Here is a 26,895-nt window from a genome sequence, read left to right as displayed (position 1 = left end):
TAATCCCCATTAGATATCCATAAATATAGCTTCAATTGATATAAAGCATTAATAATTAAAATAGTTATTGATATAAGTACAGAGTCCAAAGAAAATGTCAAATTGTGGCAGGAGCAAGGGAGGAAGAGGATTCAGTAAATGATGGGTGAAGTGGCTAGTTATTAAAGAAAAAAAGCAGGTGGATAGATAGTTTATCACTTTTACCTACATGTAAAAATAAATTCTAGATGTATTAAAAGTATAAATAGAAAACATTAAAATCCTAAACTATAAAAATAGCAGACTTGCGGAATAGAGAAACCCACCTTAAAATTCTATGTGAAATCACACAATATAAGCCAGAGGGCATACAGAAAAAACGGGAGTGAGGAGCACAGCACTCAAAACTGCATCAGTGAAGCATAAGAAAAACAAAAAATGGAAGAATCTTTTAAAAAACAGCAGCATAATTTTACATATATTAAATGGCTAAGAAATAAATACTACTGTAAATAGAGTACCTTGAAAAAGACCTGCTGAGATTTGTTTGCGGATGCTGAATGTCAGAAGGGTTTTAACTTGTGAGTTGTTAAGTTTCTCAATGTCTACCTTGAATCACCATCACTGTCAGATTTGACCCCCTTTTCATACCAAGCAAATAAGATAGTTACTTGTATTAGTGTAATGGTAAGAACTGGGGTTCTGGGGACATTCTCCATTGCCACTTACTAGTTTTGTGTGACCCAACAACCTTTCAAAGCTTCAGTTTCCTCTTATGTAAATGGAGGCTAAAAACAAAAGTACCTTTCCATTCATCTGTTGTGCAAATTAAGGGCACTAAAGCAAGTAAAGTGCTTAGCACAGTCTGGCACTGACTAAGCAATCAATAGGCATTAAAGTATTAAATGAAAATCAGTATTAATTGGGGATATAAAACATCATCAGTTTTTACCATACCTTCTGATCATCACTTTTCTGAACTCCTTAGTTCTTGATTTATAACATGCTTTACACTGGCTAGCTACTTTTTAAAAATGTGACCTTCCTGGAGGCAGACTTCTCTGTAAGTAAAATAATTTCTCATAGCTTCTCTGAGATAAAGGGAAAAGTTCACACGAAAATCATGGCTTTTCCCCATCCTAAAAGAACCTGAATGTTAGTCACGCTTCCTTCCCTCTCTGTGCTCAGGTCCCAGGCATGCAGAAGAACTGGAGCTGGTGCAGGTTTTGTTTTCTGAAAGAAACTTTAGAGCTAGGCCTGAGTGATGGATTTGGAAATCATACTCAATGAGGATCGTCTTATTTTTTTTGCCCTAATTATGCACCCCTAATTGTATACCATGAAAACTGTGTATCTCCCTTCCTTATTTTCCTCTAAATTCCTGATTGCCTGTTTTGGGTTATAACCCAAAACATTTTCACTATACCTTAATATATCCCACTGTATACTAACTGTTTCAAAATTCGTGCTTACACATGAAAACCACTGCTATTCTCAACATACAGAGAAAACCACATTGCAGTATGAGTAAAGCTTAAGTGCAGAAAATCTGCAAAAAAGTAATTAGAGCAAAAAAGCAGGTCCTGTCTAAGATACCCTGAGAACAAAGTGATCTGATTCCCCAGATACTTGACTCTTATCTTGCATGAAATTACTCTCACCAAGCAAAAACAGCATAGGTGAATCAAAAGACTGTGCTTAGTAGAGATGTATTACACTGACCATAAAAACTGTGAAGGATATAAATCTTCCTAACATGCTTTTTGAATCATGTTACTTCTCTTGTTTGCACATTTTTGTCTCTGGCCCTTCCTCCACAAAAGACTTACTTTATCTTCACTGGACTGTGTATTCACTCCCTACCAATCTTCATTATTATCATACTAGCAGATAATAAGTTACTGAAATGCTTACTATATGCCAGAAACTGCACTAATGAATGCACTGTGCATTCATCTGTTTTATCATATAACCCAAAAATCCTATGAAATGAGTCTTTTACAGATGAGGAAAGAGGCTTCAAGGGATCAAATAACTTCCCACAAATCATACACCTAGCAAATAAGTCAGAAAGTGAACTTGTCAAGACTCCAAAATCACATCCTCCCTCTGTACTATGAGATGCTGTTTTTCCTTACATTATTAATCTTTGTATCTTAGCATGCTGCTCATTGTCTGGTATGTAACATGCAATAAATACTTTCTGAAAGAATAAGTTTAATTATTCTGACATTAAAAGTTACCCACTTGGATACATGAGAAAATTCCCACAATTCTTTAATGAAAACTTTCTTCTCCAACGAACTATCATCACTGGGATCCACAGGATTTGAACCCTGGCAAGTGGGGAAAGGAGGAGAGAAGAGCACTTAGTCTTTTCTTCCAATGTAAGTAATAATTTCACCTTGTAGTATCTCCACCTCTGCATATTTTATTGTAAGCTCTGTGACATGCTTATAAGGAAGCTACACAAATGTTTTAATGAGTAGTTATCACTAAGACTACAAAGAAAAAATATGTGGCCCAAACAAGTACATGAAATACCAGTATTTGCAAATAAAAAAATTAAAGGATATAAAGCAAAATGGAATGTATTTTCCTAATCTGAGAATGTATTTATTATTAATAAAAATATTTGCCGAATATCAAACTGGTGACATTTTATGATTTGATACATTAGGAGTTTTTGGTCAGACATGCAAAGGAATATTAGTATTTAGGCATATGATGATTATAAATCACAGAATACTAATGAACTCTGTAAAAGAAACATGAAATGATCTGCTTTGTGAGAGTTCCCAAGCCATTAAACAAGTATTATTTTATCTGGTTTAATTTGAAGAGTCAGCCACAATCCTTGTAAGATGCTTGATAATCCTCTATCTAAACAGATCTCAACAAAGTTGTGCACAGCATTCACAGTTTATCTTTATTCTGATACAAAAATCACATCATTTTTACGTATCTAAAAGATCAAGCATCAGGAACCCTCAGATACTCCCTATAATTTTTAAAAACCAATAAACTAGTCTAAAAGAGCATCACATTTTATTAAAACACCTTAAACACTATTTATACAAAATCTTTACTCAAGACTGCTAAGTGGACAGTATAGAGAGGTCATGTAATATAATACAGAGTATGGTCTTTGAATAAAGATTCACCTATATTCATATCCTGGCTCTATCAATTACTAACCATATGACTCTCTGAACAAGTTACTCAGCCTCTCTGAGCCCCCATTTCTCTTCTGCAACAAACATGACACCATCTAACTCGCAAGGCTGTGTTAAGGAATAGAGATGCATGACTTGCATACCATCTACCAACTGATGAAGTTGCCTACTCACTCTTTCTTATTAACAGAGTATCTATTTTGAATAAGGTAGTAATGTGCTTAAATACAAACTTCCCAGAATCCCCTGCATCCTGTGTTGGTGATGTGACCCAATTATGACCAGTGAGATGAAACTGTAAGGCTATTAGCAACGACTGAAGGAAAACTATTGTTTTGCTTTTAAAAAGCTAAGATGTCTAGGGAGCAAATAGCCATCTTGCAAACTGTAAGGCAAAGCCACCCTTCAAGGATAGCAGAAAAACATACAAGAAGCCTGATTCCCTGATGTCACTGTAGAACTACCATAACCCCTGGACTGCCTGTACCCACATTTCCAGTTACCTGAAAAACAAAAAACACAAACAAAAACAGATCCTATTTGACTAAGCTACTGTACTTGAGTTTCTGTTACACACAGCTGAACACAATCCTAGCATAGTATGTAAAAGCACCTAGGAAAAGAATCCAACACCCAGAAGATCAGTAAAGGCAATTATTCCACCAAACTTCTCATTTAACAGAATGTGTTAAATTATTCATTAGTAGTGTTAAATTATTCATCAGTAAAGAAATGAAACAGTGAGATGCCAACTAACACACACACACACACACACAAGCCAGTTATTTTAAAATGGAGCATTATAATGTATTCGTTAAGATAAAAATTCTATCAGTAGAGGATCAAAGAATGAATAGCTTTAATCAAGAAAGGTGTTGTCCTTGATGAGGTAGAGAAAAGAAAAATATGCAATTGGTTGAAAATTCTATTAAAGTTCATTCACTAATATTTACAGCATGCCCACAAATACAGTGTGCAAGCCCTAAATGCCATGGAATGAACTATGTGAAGTTGAGACAGCTGTTAGAAATTAGATGTAAAGTAAAGGTCCAAATAAAACCAGAGGAAGCAGAAGTAAACACAACTTTAAGATTCTGTTTCGATAAAGTAAAAATTTAAAGAGAGTTAGTAACAGATAAAGATTAAGAGGAAGTATAGTTTTTTTAAAAAATAACAGAACACTTACCTTAAAATAATGAAATAAATTATGAAATGATAGTCAAAGGAGAATACTACCAAGATACCAAGATCAGACAGAGTACAGAAGAGTATAGAATATACTATGAAACAAAGTAGTCAGAACAGACAGGTAATAAGAGAATCAGAAAGAAGGGCAGAGAAAGGGGGAGGATAGTTCAGGAGAGACTCAGAAAATAAAATTAAGGATAAAAAAAAAAGAGACACAACTTTAAATTAACACACCCACAGCTTTAAACCTACTCACCTATATCCTGCCTAATCCCTTCCTGCCACCTAAGCAAGCTTTTTTATTATCACCTTTAAATCTTTTCCCCTACAAATTATCCCAGTCTTCCTTATTATTGTTTCTTTTCTTCTCATTGTCCTACAATATCTATTAAAATCCTATTTTCCTACCAATTTTTCTGATAATCTTCACATGCATTCATGACATGTAAAACAATTGTTCTGGATGTACCACTACAGTAACTGAAATTTTAGTTTTTCCTTCTGACTGATTATAAGGCATGCTACAGTTTTGAGAACTACTGCTGTAAGCTGAAAAAAAATATTTAAGCCTTAAGACTTAAAGAGCTCCAACTTCCAGATAGGACTAATTCATTTATTCAACTCATTCAACAGTCAACAAACATTATCTACTATGTGCCAAACACTATTCTAAGTACTGAGAATACTGCAAGGAACCAGTCAGCAATCCCTGCCTTCAGTGAGTTTAGAGTCTACAGAAATATTTACATAAATAAGTAAAACATAGTATGTCAAAAGAGATGCCACCTATAGGAAAAGAAAAGGGCAGAGGAGGAGGACAGAAATATTGGGGGTTGAAGGAAAAGGAGGCTTAAGTGTTACAGTTGGAAACAGGTGAAACAAAAACCTAAAGACGATCAAGTAACCTATGCAGATACCTGGGGAAAGAAAATTACAGAAAGAAGAAACGGTAAAAGCAAAGGTCATAAGCAGAACCATGCTTAGCTTGTTCAAGGAACACCAAGACCTGTGTTGCTACTGTAGAGTGGATAAGGAGGCAGGGGGAAAGGTTAGGGATGTAGATGAGATGAAAGAAAAAATGACTTGAACCACAGTGTATAAGCCCTTATTATTGGCTGTTGTAAAAACTTTAGTATTTATTCTCAGTAAGATGGGAAGTCATAGGGCAGAAAAAGAACACTCTAGTTGCTGTATTGAAAAGAAACTTTAGAAGCAAGCCAGTTACTCCTAATTGGATTACTGGTTACAGTAATCCAGATAAGTGATGTTCCTAGCTCAGACCTGGGTGGAAGTGGTCAGTAGTGGTCAGATTCTAGGTGTGTTTCAAAGATACAGCCAACAGATCTTCTGACAGATTAGATATGGGGAGTGAAAGAGAAAAAACAGGATGACCCCAATGTTCTGAACAAATAAAATAGTGGAGCTGCCATCAACAAGACGGAAAAGACTGCAAGTAGAATAGATATGGGGGAAAGGGAAAGGAATAGTGGGAAGTTCAATTCTGGGAAAAAGTACTTCAAGTATCAGACATCCAAGTAGAAATATCTAATAAACAGTTGGATATATGAATCTGGAATTTGAGAAAGAAATCTGGATTGGATACATTTATCTGAGACTTATCAACATATAGATAGTAAATAAAGACAAAAGCCTAAATGAGACTATCAAGGGAGTGAGTACAGACTGAGTTCATATGACATGAGGACTCAGAATTAACTATTGCTATTAAGCAACTGGAGGTCACTGAAGTGTTTAGAAGGAGTTCAAGAAGAATGTACTCCAATGATATGAAAATACATACACAAAAGACTATTAATTAGATTACTATTTTTTTACTGCAACATATTGGAAGCCATGTAAATATCCAAACACAGGAAATTAACTAAATAAACCATGGCACATATACACTATGGAGTATTATATGTTACTGTAAAAAAAATTAATGACCTCTATAAATTAATATAAATGATTTTGATAAAAAAAGCAAAATTCAAAATAGTATTATAGCATGCTACCTTCTCATAAGAGGAAATAAAATATACATATATATGCTAATTTTTAGGAAAAATAAACACAGGAAGCATAAACCAAAAACATTTGGCAGCCAAGCTGTAAGCCAGAGAGAAATATTCATAATTTTCCTAAATTCAAAACACTGGAACTCAGCTGTAAAGTACAGAGATCTCTCTGAAAACTTACCAATGCTAAGATACCAGACCCTCCTGACAAAAAAATCCTGACACCACCCTCAATATATTTGAAGCCAACGGTGACCTGAAATAAACTGAGCTACAACAAATCCAGTCGGGGGTGAAATATAAATGAGATTGACTCAGCTTCCCAATCTACTACTGGACATTAAGTAGTTAACATGCCCTTCTCTAAAGGCAAATAGTATTTACCTCAGTTTACCATTCTTTTATGCAAAATGCTTAGCATACAATCAAAACTTAGGAGATTTCAAAGAAGAAAATGCAACCTGCACTAATAATTAACTTTTTGGCTCTCAGCTACAAATTCATCCTTTTTTGCCTGCTGTGTGCAAATGGATCTGAACCTTTAAAAAAGTGCTTGCTTTGCCAACTGGCACAATGTTAAGCTTTGCCAGTAGAAGTCCCTGGAGAGACTTTACAGGAGGAAAAAGGTTTGTTTCTGGATTCCAGTGTGCTTGCTCAGTAGGCTCCTACAGAGTGCATGGTTTCTCCAGTACCTGGTTCCTGCAGGACAGGCGGCTTCTCCAGTGTCCTGCTCCTGGACTACATGGTGACCAGGAGTACCCAGGAAACAGCACTTTCCCCCAGCATTCTCCCACAGGTAGTTTAATAATGGAGTACCTTTGGTGAGACTCTTCTCCTTGTATAGCTTTCCTTGGTGAGGCAGATTACCAGCAAGTTCCACCAGTAGCATCCAAGCAGTTTCTTTGCTATTCAGTAAGTCATGGCCATGTGCTTTTCAACAAAGTCTGAAAGTCAGCTGGGGGTAAGGGCGGCAATCTTCCTTGAATACTCTATCTTGGTCAAGGAGTAGTGGCTTCTCCATACATAGGCTCTTCCTACATTCTCTACTTATTAGCCAATCCCTCATTACTCCATTTCCTTGTTAGAGTTAACAATTCTTTATATTAAAAATGTTCGTGGTTCAAATCATTATGTAGTTTCTCTCTCATGAATGGACTCAGACTGATACAGAAGCCAAACCAAAAATTACTCAATGTATGACTCCATGGATATGAAGCAGAAGAATAAACAAAACTAATTTATGATAGTACAAGTTTTAGAAAAGGCTGCCTCTTGTTGAGGGAAAGAAGAAGGACTGGATAGAGACAGGCATGAATCAACTTTCTGAAGAGATGACAGAAATGTTCTATATCTTGTTTGTGGTTTTTACACAGATGTATTACACAGATGATACAACTATTAAAACTCACTAAATTGAACATTAATATTTTTGCATTTGAGTCCTTGTAAATCATATCTCAATGAAAAGGAAAATGAAAAAGAATACAAGGCTCCACAGAGAAATGTCTGATTCTGCTGCTGGGGTAGGAAAGAAAAATATGAGCCTGGAATATCATGTTGTACCCAAAAGTAAGGAAGTGCTCAAAATAATCATCATGGGCATGTGACAATGGGCTGGCCTGAAGCAGCCAGCTCTGGGCAAACCAGTAACAATTTGAGCATCAAAACAAATGGCAGAAATGGAGCATAACCCACTAAATAAAGTAGGAACCCATGAATTCATAGTGTTAATTAAGGAACAGATGCAGAAAGTTTTGGCTGGCTCTTCCACAGTAGAATGTTGTGAAATTATATGTATATCTCCCCCATTTCTGGCACAGAGCTCCTAAAACCCTTATAATTTCCTAAGTGATAGGAACACAGGAGCATCTCTAGTTCTAATATTTGTCTTTGACTCCATTCCTTACGCAGGGCTCCTAAAACCTTATAAATTCCTAAGTGATGAGAGCACTAGGAGCATCTTTTGTTCTAATGAGGTGACTCTGGGTGGGCTCCTGTGGGGGCTCCCTGGATGGGGGCTGGTCACCAGAAAGGCCAAGCCATGAATAGAAGCTTGGAATTTTCAGCCTCACCCCCATTCTCCAGAGAGGGAAGGGGGTCTAGAAACAGAGTTAATAACTGATCATCCAAATGAGGAAGCCTCCATAAAAACCTAATAGTGTGGGGTTTGGAAAGTTTCCAGGCTGGCAAACACATCCACACTGGCAGGGTGCTACACCCCAATTCTAAACTCCTGTGCTCAGGACTCTCCCAGACCTTGCCCAATGTATCCCTTACATCTGGCTGTTGATATATCCTTTTAGCATATCCTTTAATAATGTATATATATTATTATAAATTAATGAATCTTGGTAAATGTAAGTGAGTACTTCCCTGAGTTCTGTGAACTGCTCTAGTGAATTAATTGAACCTGAGAAGAGAGTCATTGTAACCACTGACCTACAGCTGGTCAGTCAGGAGCACGGCTGACAACCTGGATTTGCGACTGGTGTCTGAAGGGGAGGGAGGCAGTTTTGTGGAACTGCGCCCTTAGCTATGAAGATCTGATGCTATGTCTTGACAGACAGGGTCAGAATTGAGTTAAACTGTAGAACACCCAGCTAGTGTTGGAGACTTGCTTGTTGCTGTGGGGAACCTGCCCCCCGCTGACATTTGGTGACTAGAATTGTCAGAAGTGGAATGTTCGTTGTGAGCAGTAAAGGAGAATCACAGGAAAGAAACACAACAGGGAAGAAAGGGGTTTTATTCTACTCAGGAAAAGAAAATAGTGAGTTTTTCCAGTTTAAATTTCAACTAATAAATATAGACAAAATGGCTGAGTCAGAGAATCATCATTCTGTAACCATCCTAGTAATAATTGTAGTGAAAATTATTAATGACGCTAAGATGGGCAGGTGAAATTTTATAAGCAACATATTTACTGTAATTTCAAAACAGCTTCCAAAAAATTACATATATACTACAAAAAGAAAACAGTAATTTTACAGTGGAGAAACCTAGTGGACATCACCTTAACCAAGTGATCAAATTTAACATTACCAATAATGGCTCAAATCAGAATTATATGCCTCCTGACAAGAAAGGACACACATCATTTATGTAGTATTCCTGTCCCCAAAATGTAAACCTAAGGGAACAGACAAACCAAGGTGAGGTATAGTCTGCAAAATAACAGTACTCTTCAAAAGTGTCAATGGCAAGAACACAAGAGAGGCCGAACTGCTCTAGATTAAAGACCAAATCCACAACAAAATGCAATGCATGATACTGGAATAATCCAAGACTGGGATATGGGGGAGAGGAGAATGCTGTAAGGACACATTGAAGGAAAGAGAGAAAATGTGAACACGGACTGTGGATTACATAATAGTATTATATCAATGTTAAATTATCTGATTTTTGACAATTGTATGAGACATAGGAGAATGTCCTTGTTCTTAGGAAACATGTACACACATAATAACTGCAACCTACTTTCAAATTACTCAGGAAAAAATATATATACATCAACAGAATAATAATGCACATATTAACACCTGGTGAATCTGAATGCAGAAAATTTCTTTTGTACCATTCTTCTACTTCCTTGTATGTTTCCATTTCAAAATATAAAGTTGAAAGAAGAGTGGGAGGATAAAAACTGGGGAGAGCATTACAGACAACTCTTGAAGGGTCTGCTGTAAGATGGAACACAGAAACCAGGTGGTAGTTGGAGAGGGAAGTGAGGTTCAAGAAAAAAAATTTTTAACATGGTTGCACACCAATGAGAATCAGCTAAAGAAAGGAAAAAATGAAAGAGGAGAGAATTGTTGAAGCAGTGTTCTTGAGCAGGCAAGAGTGGATATGACCTATTGCAAAAATGGAGGAACTGCCTTTAGATAGAGGTACGAATAGCTCTGCAGTAACTGTCAGAATATGGATGTAAATGCTGGTAAGTGGGCAGACGTGATAGTGAGATTCTATGGATGTTCTCTTCAACTTTTTCAATGAAGTAGGAAGAAAAATCATTAGCTGAGAAAAGAATGGAAAGACATATTGGAAGTGTGAAGTGACAGAAAAGAGTGTGAAATAATCATCCATTCATTCTCCCACCTCCTAGATTAAGAATATACAGCATGGTTACCTGGAAGTACAAGGGTTCCACTTGAGGTCTATGGCCATGAACTTAGAATGGAACCAGCAAGGTTGTGTGTTTCTCACTAAACACATTCAGCTTCATGGGTGCAGGCATGGGAAAGGTGGAAGGCTGGATATAACTAGGAATGTGGTTCTGGTACAGCAAGGGCAATGAATCAAGAAGAGGAACTGGTGTTAAAGGTACATGCAATGGTGAATTATTACTATGATTGATCTAAGCTAAGGAAGGGAGCGAAGCTATCAAGAGGGTCAGACAGTGAAATGGTGACTCTATGGATTAAAGGTCCTAGTAGGGTTAAAGCAAGTGGTGGCCAGTGTGGGATGCATGAAACTGAAATTATCGAGAGGTTGCAATTATTAGTCAAGATCTAGGCTATGACTCTGGTAGTGAATGATTTAGGTGAGATGGAAGACAAGATCACTGAAGGAGATTCAAAGAACTAAAAGATGTTAAAAATATATATACAAAGTTGAAATTACCAAGAATTGAGCTCCATTATAGTAAAGACAGACCAAATAGATTGGGGGATGGGAAATGGATCCAGGAGATTTTTTTTTAAGTTAATTAGAGGGAATCCTGTATAATAAAGAGTTTGGCTGACTTGTTCTCAGTTCCTGAGAGGTAATCTCTAAATCCTGGGAATGTCCTGAGTAATAGGAGTGTCTTTGTTACTTGAGGTGGGCCCTGACAATTTATGCTAATGAGGTAACTCATGGTGGGGAAGTGGGGTGATAGTTTATGCTAATGAAACGACTCAAGATGGAGACTGGCTACACCAAAGAGACCAACCATGTGATTAGAGGGTTAGAGCTTTCAGCCATGTGGTATCAGACTGACCTCCAGGGAGGAGAAAAGGGCTGGCACTTGAGTTTAATCAGTAGCCAATAATTCAGTCAGTCATTCCTACATAATTAAATCCCAATAAAAACCCTGGATACCACAGTTTGGGTGAGCTTCCTGGTTAGCAATACTGTGTGTGTACTGTTACACTGATGTGCCAGGAGGGTGATGTGTCCTGATTCGAGAGGGAGTGGACACCAGAAGCTTCACATGACCACCTTCTAGACCTCACCCTATGCATCGCTTCTTTGGCTGCCTCTGTTTTACATTCTTTTTGCTACAGTAAAACTGTAACCATAAGTATAGCACTTTCCTGAGTTCTATGAGTTGTTCTAGCGAACTGTCAAACCTGAGGGAGCAGTGGGAACCCCTTAACTTGTAGCCAGTTGGTCAGAAGCGAGAGTGACTCTGGAAACCCCCAAGTTTGTCACTGGGAAGTGAGAGTAGTTATGTGGAGGACTGTGCCCTTACCTTGTGAAGTCTGGCCTACCTCTAGGTAGTAAGCCCAGTAGTCATTGTAGAGAATGAACTAGGAGATACAGCCAACAGCATTAAGAGGGTTATAGTAAATAAAATCTGATGACATGAGTTTCAAAATGAGAATTTTAAGGAAGAGAGGAAAATGATTTGAATGCTGAAAAGGGGAATAAAGAAGTTATCTACTTTATCTCCACATCCAGGGATATGAGGGTTTTGGAAAGAAAAAATGGGAGAGACATCACTTGAGAGGGCAGAAGGGTAAGTAATGTCCTCGGGAGAGAGAAAATTCCTAGGGCACTACAAGTTCTATTGGTTATGAAGATGAGGAGGAATCAGTGAAAGAAATACACTAAAATAGAGCATCCAGTGACAAAGACCAACCAAGAGATAGTGGTATCTTGGAAGCAAATGGCTTCAAGGAAGAGAGAGCAATCAATTGTATCAAATCATGCTGATAGGTCAAGCAAGACAGAGGCTAAGAAATGACAGTAGATTGGAGCAATGTGAAAGCCACTGATGACCATAACAAGCAGTTCATTGAAATGATGACACAGGAAGCCTGGATGGAATGAGTTCAAAAGAGAATGGAGATAAGGCTTTTCAGTACCCTGGAACTCAATAAAAAACATACAACAAACCAAGAAATGTTTATTCAAGCAAACTACCTAACTTCAAGTAAGAAAAGTATAAGCCTATTGGCATTTTTGTCTGGGGCTACTTTTATTCTCCAGAAACCTGCACTCAACAAGCAATAGTTCAACCACGGTGGGGCAGGCCATGAAAACGAGCTTTGCTGCCACAGCCAAGCCTGACTCAATTAGCAGCATTGCCAATCACAGCCGTCTCAGTGGCAAGCAAATAGGGAGAGCCAGCATCTCCATTAGCCTGAGGGTGGAGTCCTGCTGGGAGCAAGCAATGGACTTATAGACTACCTTGGGACCTAACAGGAAGTTCCAGTTGGTGAGACAGCCACTGGAGGTTGGTAATCCTTTCTTACACCCCAGGTAATGATTTTTTAGTGCCAAGACAATTCAGTGGAAGAAAGGATAGTCTTTTCAACAAATGGTGCTGGGGCAGCTGGATATCCATATGCAGAAAAATTAATTTAGATTCTTACCTCACACCACACACAAAAATTAACTCAGTTAATTTTTTAATTAATCTATAGAAACAAAGCAGATGCATGGTTGCCTAGGACTGGGGCTGAAATCAGAAACTGAAACGCAAAAGGGAATTTTGGGGGCGGGTAACGGAAATACTGTAAAACTGGACTGTGGCGATGACTGCACAACTCTATAAATTTACCAGTAATGACTGAACTGTATTCTTACAATAGGTGAACATTGTACTGTGTAAATTATACCTTAATAAAGCTATAAAAAAACAGAGGGAGTTGTATAAGGTGAACAAAGATAACTGGTACAAATGAGAAAAGAAATGGGGCAGTAGGTGGAAGGAGAAGGTCAGGAGAGGGTTTCTTTAAGATGAAAGAAATTACAATATGTTTCTATGCTGTTGACAGTGATCCAGGAAAGGAAAAACAGAAGAATTGCAGGAAGAATGTCCTTAAGGAGATAAGAAAGGCTGGGCTTGAATGGACAACTGGTGGGAATGGCATTCAATGGAGGAAAAGACAGTTAACTTACAATAACTGGTAAAGATGCAGGTGGTAGAAGATTGTTTCTATTTTCTTATTCTTATTAAAATAGAAAGCAAGATCACCAGCTGAAAGAACACTATATCCAGCCAAGAATATCACTCCCTTATCAAAATAAAAGAAAGACATCTTCACTCAAGCAAGGATTCAGATATTATGCCACTTGTACTCTGAGGAAATTACTCCAAAATTTTATCAAACGCTTTTCTGACATGTATTAAGATAGTCCTGGGTCTCTTTTGTCCAGTCTCCACCACTCCAAGAGTTGTGGTGGTAGTACATGATATAGCCAAATCTAAGAATAATACCATATATTACCAGTCCTAGAAATGCCTTCAAGAAATTTATATCCTAAGGAATGCATGTTTTGCTAACAAGCCCAACAAGAAACGCCTCAAAAAGATTTACACCAACATCTCCAAGGCAATGAGCACCTGTACAGAGGCCAATAACGTGCTCATTAAGCCCAAAATAATCACAGACAAGATCTTAAAAGGCGCCAGACTTAAACTGGACTGGGTCACACATATTATCCATCCCAGTCTCCGGAAGTATGCTTATTTCCATCCTGTCAGGGGTACCAGGCTTTGGCAACTAAAGGCCAGGAATGAAACTAAGGTCAAAGCTAAGGCCCAGTCCCCACAAAGTCCCTCCAAAGACTTCAGGAAAAAGGCTTCTACCAACTTTAAGGATTAAAGAACTGTACAAAACTTGGACTTCCATCCACATGGGTGAGCATCTCCCTATGCTATTTTGTACAATACAATACAAATTCCCCCTACTCACCTCAAAAGAGAGAATGATACAGTTTTTATCTTGTGATTTGCTAATATAATAAATTGTTAATATTTAACTGTACTTGCCTTAAATAAACTCTGGAATAAACTCTACTTGATTATGATGTATTTTTTTAAAAACACCACTAGATTTGTTTTCTATTTTATTTAGAATGTTTGCTTCTCTAGTCATGAGTAAGAGTGAACTAATGTTTATAATAGCAAAAAATAATAGTCTTAATGTCCATCAATTGGAGAACAGAATAAATTATGGTATAGTGTGCTATGGAATGTTATTCAGCTTTTAAAAATTAATTAGGCTTCCATTTACTAAACTGGAGAGATAACTATGATATATTCTTAAGTTAATAAAACAAGTTACAAAAAGCCTGTATTTATGTGTATATATGCTTCTGTTTTTGAGCAAAGAAAAATGTGTTGAAAATAGTGTTGGTTAATGTTGACTAACCCCCCCCCCCAAAAAAAAAGTGGAGAAGGAAGAGACCTGAGGGGAGAAGAAAATATTAATGTTTTCTTTATTCATCTCTGGTTTATTTTAGCAACTATAAACTGTATTAGTACTATCTTTTTTTTTAAGGTAGAATGGGGGTTGTGGGAAAGATAACTGTTATCTATTGTAAGCAATGATAATATTTGTTGACAGCTAATAAATGGCTACATTTCATATAGCCTCAAACAAACAAAAAAAAGAAATTATTTAAAGCAAGGAGAGGAATCATTACAAAGTTCATTTATTTAAAAATACAAAACAATCCAATCTGGAACCAAAGTTGTATGTTAAGTGTTCTTTCCCAAGTGCATTAAGCAAGATGTCTTTAGGATGAACTAGTTTTTATTTTATATAACACAAACTTATCAGTTCATGGATATTTTGACAACTAAGGATAAAACTAAAAGATAATCAAGTCCATTTAAAGAAAAACATTCAATGAATAACTGTACACTTGATACACAGATTAGCAGAAATGGGCAAAACATTACAAAAATAATTGAGGCTTGGGAAAAATGAGATTTTGAAGAAAAGGGGCAAACTTTTTCTACTGTATTATTTTACACTTAAATTGACAAGTCCTTTTTATGAAGTAGATCACAAAAAAACCGCAACCATCTTGACCGATTTGTCACATACAAATTTTAAAAAAAGAAAAATCACAAAAAGCTATTAACAGGCAGGATGTGTTGCATGGTGGGGAATAAAGTTATCACACACAGAAAAATTCCAGTTATTCATAAAAATAAGAGATGTCTGTAAAAGTTGAAAACATGTGCATGATGGAATTGAAAAAAAAATGCCAAAGAATTCATTGTCTCAAGAAATGCTGTGGTCTGCTATTTCACAGTGGAGATCAAAAATCAACTTTTTATCAAGTTTGTGGTGCTTAAAAGGAAATAGCCCAAAAAGAGACGCATATTAGGAGTCTGCCCAATGGCATCTCTCTCCTAAGAGTTTTTATTTTTAGGTTTACAGTTATTCAAGAACTCATTCTTCCAGCTTTCTTCAAACCTTTCATAAGAGAAAATTTCAGGTAACAAAATAAATCAGCCAAATTACCATGGGTTTTCAGCCTTGCAAAGCTAAAAAGAAGAGCAAGGGGAGATGACAAGCTGGCCTGACAATGCTGGTAAACTGTAGGGAGGAGCTATGTGAAACACACCTCACAAAAGACAAATCCAGGAAACTTTTCAAGGCCTAATAACAATTACCATTTATTAGTACTAGACATTGTCCTAAGGATTTTCACTGAATTTATTTCATTATTATCAAAACTGCAAGACACAGCTAGTAACCCCCTCATACCACTAGTAAATGATAGAGCAGTAACTCAAACCTATTTTCATGACTCAAAAATGCACAAATTCATGTTCTTTCTAGTGTACAGGGGGTCTCATGGTTGTAGAATTTCAAAAGCTTCTTACTGAACAACTACCTAGTTATCCTATAACATAGGAATGTCTGAATAATAACTTCCAAAGGAAGTCTGTCTTCCTCTTTAAAGCCCTTAAAAAGAAGAGCAAAGATTTTCTGATGCTGAAGCAGGACTGGGGTAGGTAGTAAATCTTCATCCCACATGTCTACTAAAGCTAATTACTTTCATTCACCCTAATTCACAATCTTAGGGAGCTCTACAGGATCCCATGGAATTTGAACAGAAATAGAATTCTAGACTACAACAAATACCCACCAGGCTTCCACAGCCCAATGAGCTTTGCCTTATCAAATTTCAGCAACTAGAGTGAGAAACTGTGGGACACTGCAACACAAGATTAGGAACACAGGGCTAAGAAGGGACCTCCTTCACTTAGGCAGAGGGAATTTACTGAGATCTGAGGCAGCTCCTTCATGCCTACAATGATTAAATCATAACATCTACATACTCATTCCCATTTCCAAGTTTATTAACTAATCTATCTATAAAGCTGGATCCATTGAATGCAGAAAGGGGGTTTTCGTGGCATTGGAAAACTGGTGCCATATTTCTTCATGTTGTCAATCTCTATAATCAGATATGTTAGCTGATGTGATCAGATATAACAATGCAAGCATGGTATTACACACAAGGAAATAAGCATGACTACCTGGTCCAAAGTTATCTGTTTGGAATAACAAGTTTTCCATCATTATTACTTATATACTTTTCTTTTTAAATTTTATCTCTACAATACTTGCTGATGTTTATAAAAAGGAATATATAAATGACTGTTTTCCTTTTCATAAAACCTTTGCCACCTAAATAAAACAGTAAAACTTACCAACACTGACCAGTGAAACTGTGGGGAAGTGACAAACTACATTAATGATTTTTTTTTAAACTGTATTTTGCAGAGGTAGGATAAATATCTAGGGCACAGAATTCTGGATTACAACTTTAGCTTCTATTTAAGGAAGAATATGAAATGCCCACATTCAACTGAAAGACTATATTAATAAAAGTAACTGTTTATACATAGTAGTCAATATATATTTAAGTGAATGATTTAATGTGTTTATAACAGACCACATAAAAATCCCTCAATTTTCCCAACATAACTAATTTAATTCAACTCATATACCTTAACTACTATATGCCTGTATAGCACACTAACATACAAAATCAGGGGTTTTTTTCATATAATAATGATCTGCTTTTATGTAAAGTACATACATGAGAGGTTGAGATCTGAGCAAACAAAGAAAAATGTTCTCTTATATGCAGTCCTCCAAATCTCTCCACTTGGGACGCTTCTTCTAAGAAAAAGGAACAGAATCGAATACACTTTGCCAGAAATTTCTTCAGAGTTAGACAAAATATGGGCACTGTAAGGAGGTACAATAGGAGCCTGTCAGATAAATCACTGCTAAGGCAAAGTGACCAATCTTTTCTCAGTGAACAGACAGAAGCAATTATGCCCTGCAGAGGCCTTCAATAGACATAGTTGGTCTATCTCCAACTTATGACATTTAACAAACATTTAATGGGCAAAGATATATAATAAATCAAGGACTGGTAAACTTTATCTGTAAAGGACTAGACAGTAAATATTTAGGCTCTGTGGGTCAGATGGTCTCCATCACAACTACCTAACTCTGCTCTTGTACCCAGAATACAGCTATAGCCAATATATAAATGAATGAGCATGGCTATAGTCCAATAAAACGTTCTTTATGGCCACTGAATCTCCTATAATTGTCACATGTTCCAAAGCATTCTTCTCCTTTTGATGTTTTTTTCAACCACTTAAAAATGTTAGTTCACAGGCCATACAAAAACAGATTTTGGAGTGTATTTGGCCCATTGCTGTCATTTACCAACCCCTGTAATATACAATGAAAAATAGTTCAACTAAGGTTCACATAGAGAACCTTCTAATCTTCCTCCCTTCATATGGAAAAAAAGAACTTTTGTTTATCTTTAGAATTAGTTTCAATTTTGGTCCACAAGTTACTCTAATATTCTAGACAATGTGTGTTACGTATATTTCCCTATACATACTTCCTGGTACCTTGAATTTCCTCTAACTCCACCGTAAGAGATGAGGTTTTAAAGGCATAACTCAGATAAGTATCAACAACCTTTATTCAGTATGTAGATAATGAACACCTACTATGTACTAACTATGCTGAATCTGAAAAAAAAGGTGCAAATTCACAATGCCTGCTTTCAAGGAGCTCATAGACTAGAGATAAGACAGGCATATAAATAATTAAAATATGCTGTGATAACTACTACAATGTTCACACTTAACAGGTGCAATGGGAGAACAGATAGAAAATGGCATGCCCAAGACCACCCAGGAGAGTAAGCAAAACCTTCACTCAAAAGGTAGTATCAGGGCCAAGACATGAAGGCTGAGGAGCAGTTTGCCCAGAAAACAGAAGAGTAGAGGAGTCTAAGCAGACAGAATTTCATATAGAAAGGCATGGAAAGGTAGAGAATATTACAAAATGAAGGATGCATAAGCAGTTCAGTATTCCCGAAGCACAACTGTGAAAAGAATGTGGCAGACAATGAGTATAAAGTGGGAGGGATCAGATTATGAAGAACCTTACATGGTTTGCTAAGAACTTTCCATTTATCCATGAGGTGATTAGGGGTCGCAATAAGACCCTGAAGAAAAGAGTGACAAGATCAGATGACCAAGTTACTAAGATCACTGTGGCAGCAAAGTATCTGTGAAAGAAAGGCACATAAATGCAAAAGGATTAGTGGGCAACTGGATTTTTAAAAATCACACCAACCAGATTATTCACTATAATGCAACTACTCAGTTTAAATGACTGACATGAGAATCCCAAGTTCTGATAAAAAAAAGAGTTTCAAAGGTAGAATATACCATGCACTGAATAAAGGCAGACATTGATATAATGAAGAAAAGGGTAAAGAAAGGGCATGATTGAGACTAACACCAACTTAATTCTTCTGTCTCTCAAACTTAGTTATGTTTACCTTCAAGTACTCAAGGACAAACAGAAGCTGAACATAAGACATTGTTGTAATGTGTGGCCCAGGAAAAAGCAACTTTTATGATTTTGTAACATCAATAAAGATAGCTCTCAAAAGATTTATAAAGGTATTTATTTAAATAAAACTGTCTTAATAAAAGAAATCTGTTTCCAGAAATAATTATAGTATAATTACTTTAAGAGAGCTTTTTGGAAAAAAGAAAAATGCCTCCCAGAAACTTTCATTTATTGTATCCTCAACCTGTCTTAGCCTTCTAAAACTCAGGGCCAAATTTCTTGTTCTCCATCTAATATTACCTTGAATTTTAAAGGCTCAAGGTAAAAAACCATCTAAAAGAAAAAGAAAAGGACCACTGGGTAGAAAAATTATTGCTTTAAATCTTTAAGCTCTTCTTTTAACCTATTCCACTCCACAGATTTTTAAAGAGACTCATCAGGGATATATATTCTGCATCACCATATACACATCTCCCTAACTCATTTTTTTAAATCATAAGCAATCTTAATCTAATATTACTTACTATAGAAACTATTATTCAAATAAACCAAGTGATAGTTTTCATGATGTTATAACAAAGACTAAAGAAGGTATTTAAACAGTGCCTTCTCTCCAAATAATAATAATAATAATAGTATTTGATGACTACAGGCACTCAGCACATATGACAATGCTGAGTTTCAATTCACTCACAGAAAAAAAAAAGTACAAATAATTAAACTAGCTTCCAAACTATTTTATATTATTTGTTACCTTGATTGGACTAGTTAGAAAAACAAGCAGCCATCTTCAACAGCTTGTTCTAACTCCCTAAAATAAAATCTAGGTATCATCAGTAAAAATATCCAGCTAATATTGGTTATTTTGGTTATTCTGTGTAAATACAATCCAATATAATTCAAATACTGTGCCTAATCAGTGTGTCTCAGAGATTCTATTTTAATTCTATTGTAAGAGGAAGAAATATGACAAGGATAGAATTTTGATGTCTTTCTCTCATGCACATTTGTTCTACCTAGTATCTATTGAGTTTCAACTACCTTAATATTCCTCTTTTGGAATTACTGGTTTGGTATACAATAGTCCCCGCTTCTCCTCAGTTTTACTTTCCATAGTTTCAGTTACCCATGGTAAACTGCAATCCAGAGCAGATGATCTTCCTTCTGACATACACTGCCAGGTGAATAGTAGCCTAATGCTAGGACACAATGCCTACATCACCCACCTCACTTCACCTCATCACACAGGCACTTTGTCATCTCACATCATCCTAAGGGTTAGTAAAGGACAATAGATATTTTCAGAGACCACATGCACACAACTTGTGGACACTACATTATTATAATTGTTCTGTATTATTATTAGTTGTTGTTGTTAAGCTCTTACTGCACTAACTTATAAACTAAACTTTATCATAGGTATGTGTGTACTGGAAAAGGCATAATATATATAGGGTTTAGTACTATCCAGTTTCATATGTGTGTACTGGAAAAGGCATAATATATATAGGGTTTAGTACTATCCAGTTTCAGGCATCCACTGAGGATCTTGGAAAGTATTCTCTGCAGATTAGGAAGGAGACTACTGTACTCCTATCTAGGCCTTCCTCCTTCTCCAATCAAAAAAATGCACACAGAGTCACTGAGAAAATACTAAAACAGCCAAGGTATTTATGAGGAAGAGGGGAAAAAGCTGGAGAGCTAGCATGGGACAGTCAGGATTCAGTACTGAAAGAGAGAATTAATCTACTAATGCTTAACAATGTTAGTGAATCTTTATGATAAAGATTGCAAACACCAAATTAGGTTTTATAAGTGAAATAGTTTAAAATTAACTATCAACCAACATACAATACAGAGCATGATCTGAGTCTATAACAAATTTAAATATATTAAACAAATTTTGAACAAGTCCACCCATAATCAGTAGGATATTATATTTAATTCCCTTTTAACAAAGTCCCTTATCATCAAAAGTATAAAAAATTGAAGACAGGTGGGAAGGGAGGGATAAGGGGAGGAAAGGGGCATTACAATTGGCACACATAATGTAGCAGGGGGTACACGGGAAAGGCAGTATATACAGAGAAGACAAGTAATGATTCTATAGCCTCTTACTATGCTGATAGACAGTGGCTGTAATGGGGTATGTGGGGGGCACTTGATGATAGGGAGAGTCTAGTAACCATAATGTTGTTCAAGTAATTGTACATTAACAATACCAAAATTTAAAATTAATAATTAAATTAAATTAAATTAAAGATAGTATGTGATTATATGAAATATGATTCACAGAATGGCAAAATGTTTGGCTAAGAGAAGAAAATAATTGTTACAAGTGTAGGAGGTGATAATACATTTTTAAATTGGGTGGAAGGTGTAGGAATATTGGTTGCATTGTTACTCTTTATAATTAATATGTTTTTATAAATATTGTTACATATGTATTAAAATCTATAAAACTATATGTGAGAAAAATCTGAGCCAACAATTGTTAGATGGAAAAGGTAAAATGTATATATGCATCCAATCCATTTTTGTTAATTACAAGAGATCATAAAAATATTAAGTACAAAGAAAAAAACTGGTAATTTCCCCTTAATTTTCTTTAAGAAAATCAGCAGTGTTTACCAGTGTTTTAAATATATAGTACAGATGTACATACACACACACATACATATCAACCTACTTGAAAGTAGGTTTCTACCTCTACAGTTCCCCCAAAAACCAACCTTCATCACAATTGCTTTAAACTTAGTCAGGCTTCCTTAACTACATAAAAAGTACTAATACTCCTCTACTCATAACCCCAGAAATAAATTACAAAAATAAATTCCTAAAGAGAAGTGATCATATTATAAGTAACTGTATTTTTGGTGTATTTGTAGGCTTAACATTTTAATGTGTCTCTCTTAAGTTTATCTACATCTGTAGTATTTGCTTTTTTATGATGAACACCTGCATTTCATGATGGGTGTCAACACAGATTTGATTGAGAGGGCAATACAGAATACTGGTTAAGAGCACAGAGTGTGGGGCTGGAGCTCCTGAATAGAACAAACTAAATAATCTTGAGCAAATTATTTATCATCTCTGTGTTTCAGTTTCCAATCAGCAAAATGGAAATAACAGTAAATACCTCATAGGGTGCTGGGACTCATTATAATACAGATCACAGGACTGGCACAGAGTAGGTGCTATATAAGGGTGACCTATTTCTACCAGTACGACTGCCAGTAATAATACGGCACCATCTTCACAAACATATTGAAAACATTCTGAGCAATCTGAATTACTGCCTGAAATCAGATACTTTCAAAAATAGACACTATATCTGAAGCATGACTAATTGTTAAGTTTAAAGCCCTGCAACTTTGAAGAGAACAGGTAATTAATTTAAAATCTACATAGTCACTCTATCAAGAACAATCTGAGAACAGTTTCTGAAGTTCAACTATCAATTTCTTCCCTTACACAAGGGGGCAGTGATAACAAGAAAAGAATGGGGCTCTGCATCACCTCTTCCTACAGACAGTAGGGGGTGGCAGTACATATGGCTTACAGTCGGCACAAAACAGGAAAACCCAACAGAACTGCTCTTTATTCTCCTCTGGCTCTCTTCTCTCTGCTTTAGTCCCAACATAGCCTCAAGATGAGGGACATATCTACAGAAATGACTAAATAAAACTAAAAATTAATCTTCAGGGAAAATTCAGTTTTGTCTCTGAGGCAAATGATCCCTAGATGGCTGAATTTGGACCTAGGGAAAAGCCTATCAGTATGAATTTTCAGATTATCTGGCAAATTACTTAATGTTCTTATTATACCAACACTCAGACAAGTTATTCAGTTTCTCTATAAGAATATAAAACACTAAAATCTCATCAATAATTAACTGTATCCTAATGAGCACATCCAGATATTCCTGCTTGTTTCATGGCACACTCACTGAAATGTTACAGATAAGTTATATTCAATAGCTCATGGAGCTGTCTTTTGTTACTTCGGAAATTCCAGCTATGTTCTGACAATCCTCTCAAAACACAGCTGTTCTTCTTAAATATAAGTCACAATGTTTTGCAGCATGTGGGTAATTTCATATAGAGGACAATTTAATATTTTATTTTTATGCCTAAGATGATCTACCTGAGAAATGCTGCAAGAAGCACTCCACTGACAATATTCTGGTTGTTGCTTTTTTATGCCACATTAACATTATTCAATTTTCCCCCTATTTTGCCACCCCAACACTAAGAACATGCAATAATACATCACTGCTGTCATTCACTGTAATCAACCACTGCAAAAGCTTTTGGCTTCAACCCCTCAAAATGCCTGAAAATGTATCCCTTTTGTTCACCATATTGTTTTGTTTTCCTCATTCCAGACATTTTCACCTGTGTAAAAATGAAGAAAGAGGCACATTTGAAAAAAAATTCCCTTTGCCTAATGATCTTGAACTCAGAATTTCGGTCATGATGTGGTAGGGCTTTTTTTCTTTCTTTTCCTGGAGAGGGGCAGAGAAGAGAGGGAAAGACACCCAAAACACCACATCTTCCTAATGTTAATTATCATTATTTACGTTTTGTGAAAACCATTTTAAACATTCCACAACTGGAATAAATGGCACGATACAATTGTATCAGTGCTCCACACGCTGATGGCAAAACATGGCATTATTTTAGCCCAATTTTTTTTCTTTCCCATCTCACAACTAGACACAAAATGTTTTCCTTTCATGTGAGTACTATATCTCAAGCATTAGCATATCATATAGCGCCTCTCGATTTCCTGTGATAAAATATCAAGCAATGGGCCTTATTAATGTTTTCTTATACTACGCCTGCTATCCCAGAGGAATTGTTAATATCACTAATAACATTTTCATCAGGAATTTGAACGCCACGCAGGCCAACCCACCCTATGCCTTACCTGACACATTCCACAACTACTTTTATACAGCATTCTGGGGGCTCATTTTGCAACTCGTTCTGCACCACATTCCCTGCCACGTTTAGCAATCTGCCTCGCATCTCATCCTGGGTCCAGGTCATTCGGAGACTCTCGGCACCGAATTCCACGACACCTCCGGTGACACCGAAGTGACCGATCCCGAACCCATCTGAAGCCACCCTGACTGCCACATTTGGAGCCAACCTTCCCCACGCCTTGGACACTGGAGGCACTTGGCTGCCCGTTTCGCTGTCTCCCCGATCGCCCCCGCCCCTCTGGCTGGAGCCGAGGCGCCGGAGGCGAACGCCCCTGTCACTGAAGCGACCTTTCCTTCCTCGGCTCCCCGGGGCTCTTACCTGCTGCTCTGAGGGGCTCGGTGCACCTCGGGGTCAAGCCCCAGCCCCGGAGATTCCCGCGAGCACCGCGCCGCCCGCCGGCGCCGCCCGCGATTCCCAGAGCCCCTCGCTGCGCTCCGTCGCCCGCGGCGGGTCTGCGCCCCGTAAAGGCGCGGCGGGGCCTCGGGGCCGGCGAGCACAGCCCGCGGCGGTCCTTCTGTCAGCGGCGGCTCGGGTGCAGGCTCTCGCCCCTCAGCGCGGCGGCGGCGGCGGGCGCCCAGCTCCGCCTCACGCGCGGCACAGCCGGGAGGTGAGAGCGGGGGGGATGGGATCGGGGGCGGGGCCGCCCGGAGGAGGCGCGGAGGGTGGCGGCGGGAGGGCAGCGCCGGCGGCCCGGAACCCGGCGATCAGAGTGCTCGCAGCTTTCCTCGCCTGGCGGGCCGCTCGCGCGAAGCGGTGTGCCAGGGGGCCCGGCCCGAGCCGCGCGCCCAGCAACCCGCGCCCCGCCGGCCGCTCGCTAGCGCCGCTGCCGCGCCGGGGGCGTCGCACCCTCGGCGGCCGCCCGCAGCCCCGCCCCCTCCGCTCCGGGGCGGGGAGGAGCGCGAGCGCGGAGGCAGAGCGCGTGCGTGGGGGCGCGTGCGTGGTGGAGCGCGCGCGCCCCCGCCCCCTGCACGGGTTGGGGGTGGGGAGCGGCTGGCGGAGAGAGCGAGGGTAGAGAGGTTGGCCCCTGGCTCTGCCGCTCCGTGAGGTCTGGGCATGTCTCGTCTCTTCAGGGGGCTTTGACTTGGGGGCGGTGGGGTCGAGAGCATTCAGTGGGGAAGGGGAGAGGAAGCTCACTAGCAGACAAGGCCCTAGATAGTTGGGCCCCGCCCCCAGGGGTGATGTCACTCTCGAGGTGCTGCTGTCACGTGCGCCCACTCCGGGCCTGTCCTCCTGCTTTGACGGCCTGAACGGTCTTGTAGTTCTCCTCCACTTCAGTCACCTTGCGCACATACCACTCCTAGAGTCATCGAGCTGTGCAGATGTCAGTTATTCTTTCCCTGATGCTCACTTGTCATCAAGACTGCTTCAAAATGCCTCCGTCGGCTGTGGTGCAATCAGAACTAGGTGCAAAACCAGCTATGGTGGGGAGGGTGGAGGGAGGAATGAGAAGGGAGACTGTTATCTACAGAGTATTTGCTGAAAATTTACCAATCACAACTTGAGAGCTTGAGGTGAAGTTGGGACACTGTTTCTGTCACTTTCAGGTTGGACCCGAAGCAGCGTGTTTTAAGGGTCGGCAAGGTACGGAGACCAACCACATTAAAGCCTCTTTGAAGGTCGTATTTCCCCCCCTACCCTCCATCTAGATCTTCCTTTTTACCTTACTTTCCCTTGCATCATAAAACAGCAAGTCAACTGTGGAAGAAGTCTGGATATAATTTTTTTCATGTGCTGTAAGATGATGCAGAACAATCACTGTTACATACTCTGCCTGGCTAGTCTTCACTTCCATAAACTGAAATGACCTTTCGTGGTCATCCATTTCCTCATGAGAAGCTATGATTGGAAATAGATGCACCAAATTACTTCAGTCAAGGAACTTATGTCTGTGGTGTTTAAGATAGTTTGTAGCAGTCATTTGAATCTACTTCATCAAGGAGTTTGTTTTTTTAATTAATATTAATATCAGAATAATACAAGAAATTGAATATAAAGCTATTTCTGACAGCTTGTCTCTACAGTGAGTGCTTAAAAAGTTAGAACTAGAGCACTTTTAGATACTACAGCTAAAATGACATAGTGAAGGATTGGTATATGTGGAATCTTTTGGCAACAACCTCAAAAAGTTACGTTACTTTCAGTAAAACCTACCTATCTATGGTGATAGAGGCAGAATAGGGATTACTTCTGGGGGAACTGACTGAGAGAGGACAGGAGGGAGCCTTTTGGGTTGCTGGAAATGTTGGGTTGCATATATGATCTAGTTAATTATTGCAAGAGTTAATATATGTGCAAAAATATTTGTGTGCTTTATCATATCTCAATTTTTAAATTTTGTTTTAAAGTGTATACACACATAAGAGTGTATATCAATCATACCTTAATAAAAATTTTTTTAAAAATAAAATAAAAGTGTATACACACAGATGTCATTACCTCATCATGACTGCAGTTGCAAATAGCTGGGTTTTAATCTCAGTGTCCACCCACCACTTACCAGCTCAGTGACCTTCCCCAAGTCTCTAAGCCTTCTTTTCTTCATCTATGAAATGAGGGTGATGATACTGCACAGGATGGTTGTAAAGATCAAATGAAATGTGTTTGAAAAATACTTAGCACAGAGCCTGGTATAAAATAAGTGCTCAGGAAACAGTAGCTATTGTTATATATTTGCCCTATTCTCCTTTGGTCT

The 26,895-nt window shown here is 38.1% G+C and overlaps 1 protein-coding gene across 10 annotated transcripts in view; it reads right to left on the bottom strand.

The window, feature by feature from the left end:
* TANC2 (tetratricopeptide repeat, ankyrin repeat and coiled-coil containing 2) overlaps positions 1 to 25,019 on the bottom strand; it is a 374,308-nt gene extending 349,289 nt beyond the window's left edge. For 7 of the 10 annotated variants that reach the window (XM_073235742.1, XM_073235743.1, XM_036997192.2 and 4 more), the window contains exon 1: positions 24,145 to 24,513. In XM_073235742.1, coding sequence (XP_073091843.1) covers positions 24,145 to 24,177 — 33 coding nt within the window. In that variant the 5' untranslated portion in view covers positions 24,178 to 24,513. The other 3 variants (XM_073235744.1, XM_073235749.1, XM_036997193.2) reach the window with 2 other exon arrangements.
* Between the last annotated feature and the right edge of the window lie 1,876 nt (positions 25,020 to 26,895).

This window comes from Manis javanica, chromosome 4, assembly GCF_040802235.1.
Source record: "Manis javanica isolate MJ-LG chromosome 4, MJ_LKY, whole genome shotgun sequence".
NCBI lineage: Eukaryota > Metazoa > Chordata > Mammalia > Pholidota > Manidae > Manis > Manis javanica.
The sequence above is the reverse complement of the archived record's forward strand: the minus strand, read 5'-3'. Positions and strand labels throughout refer to the sequence as shown.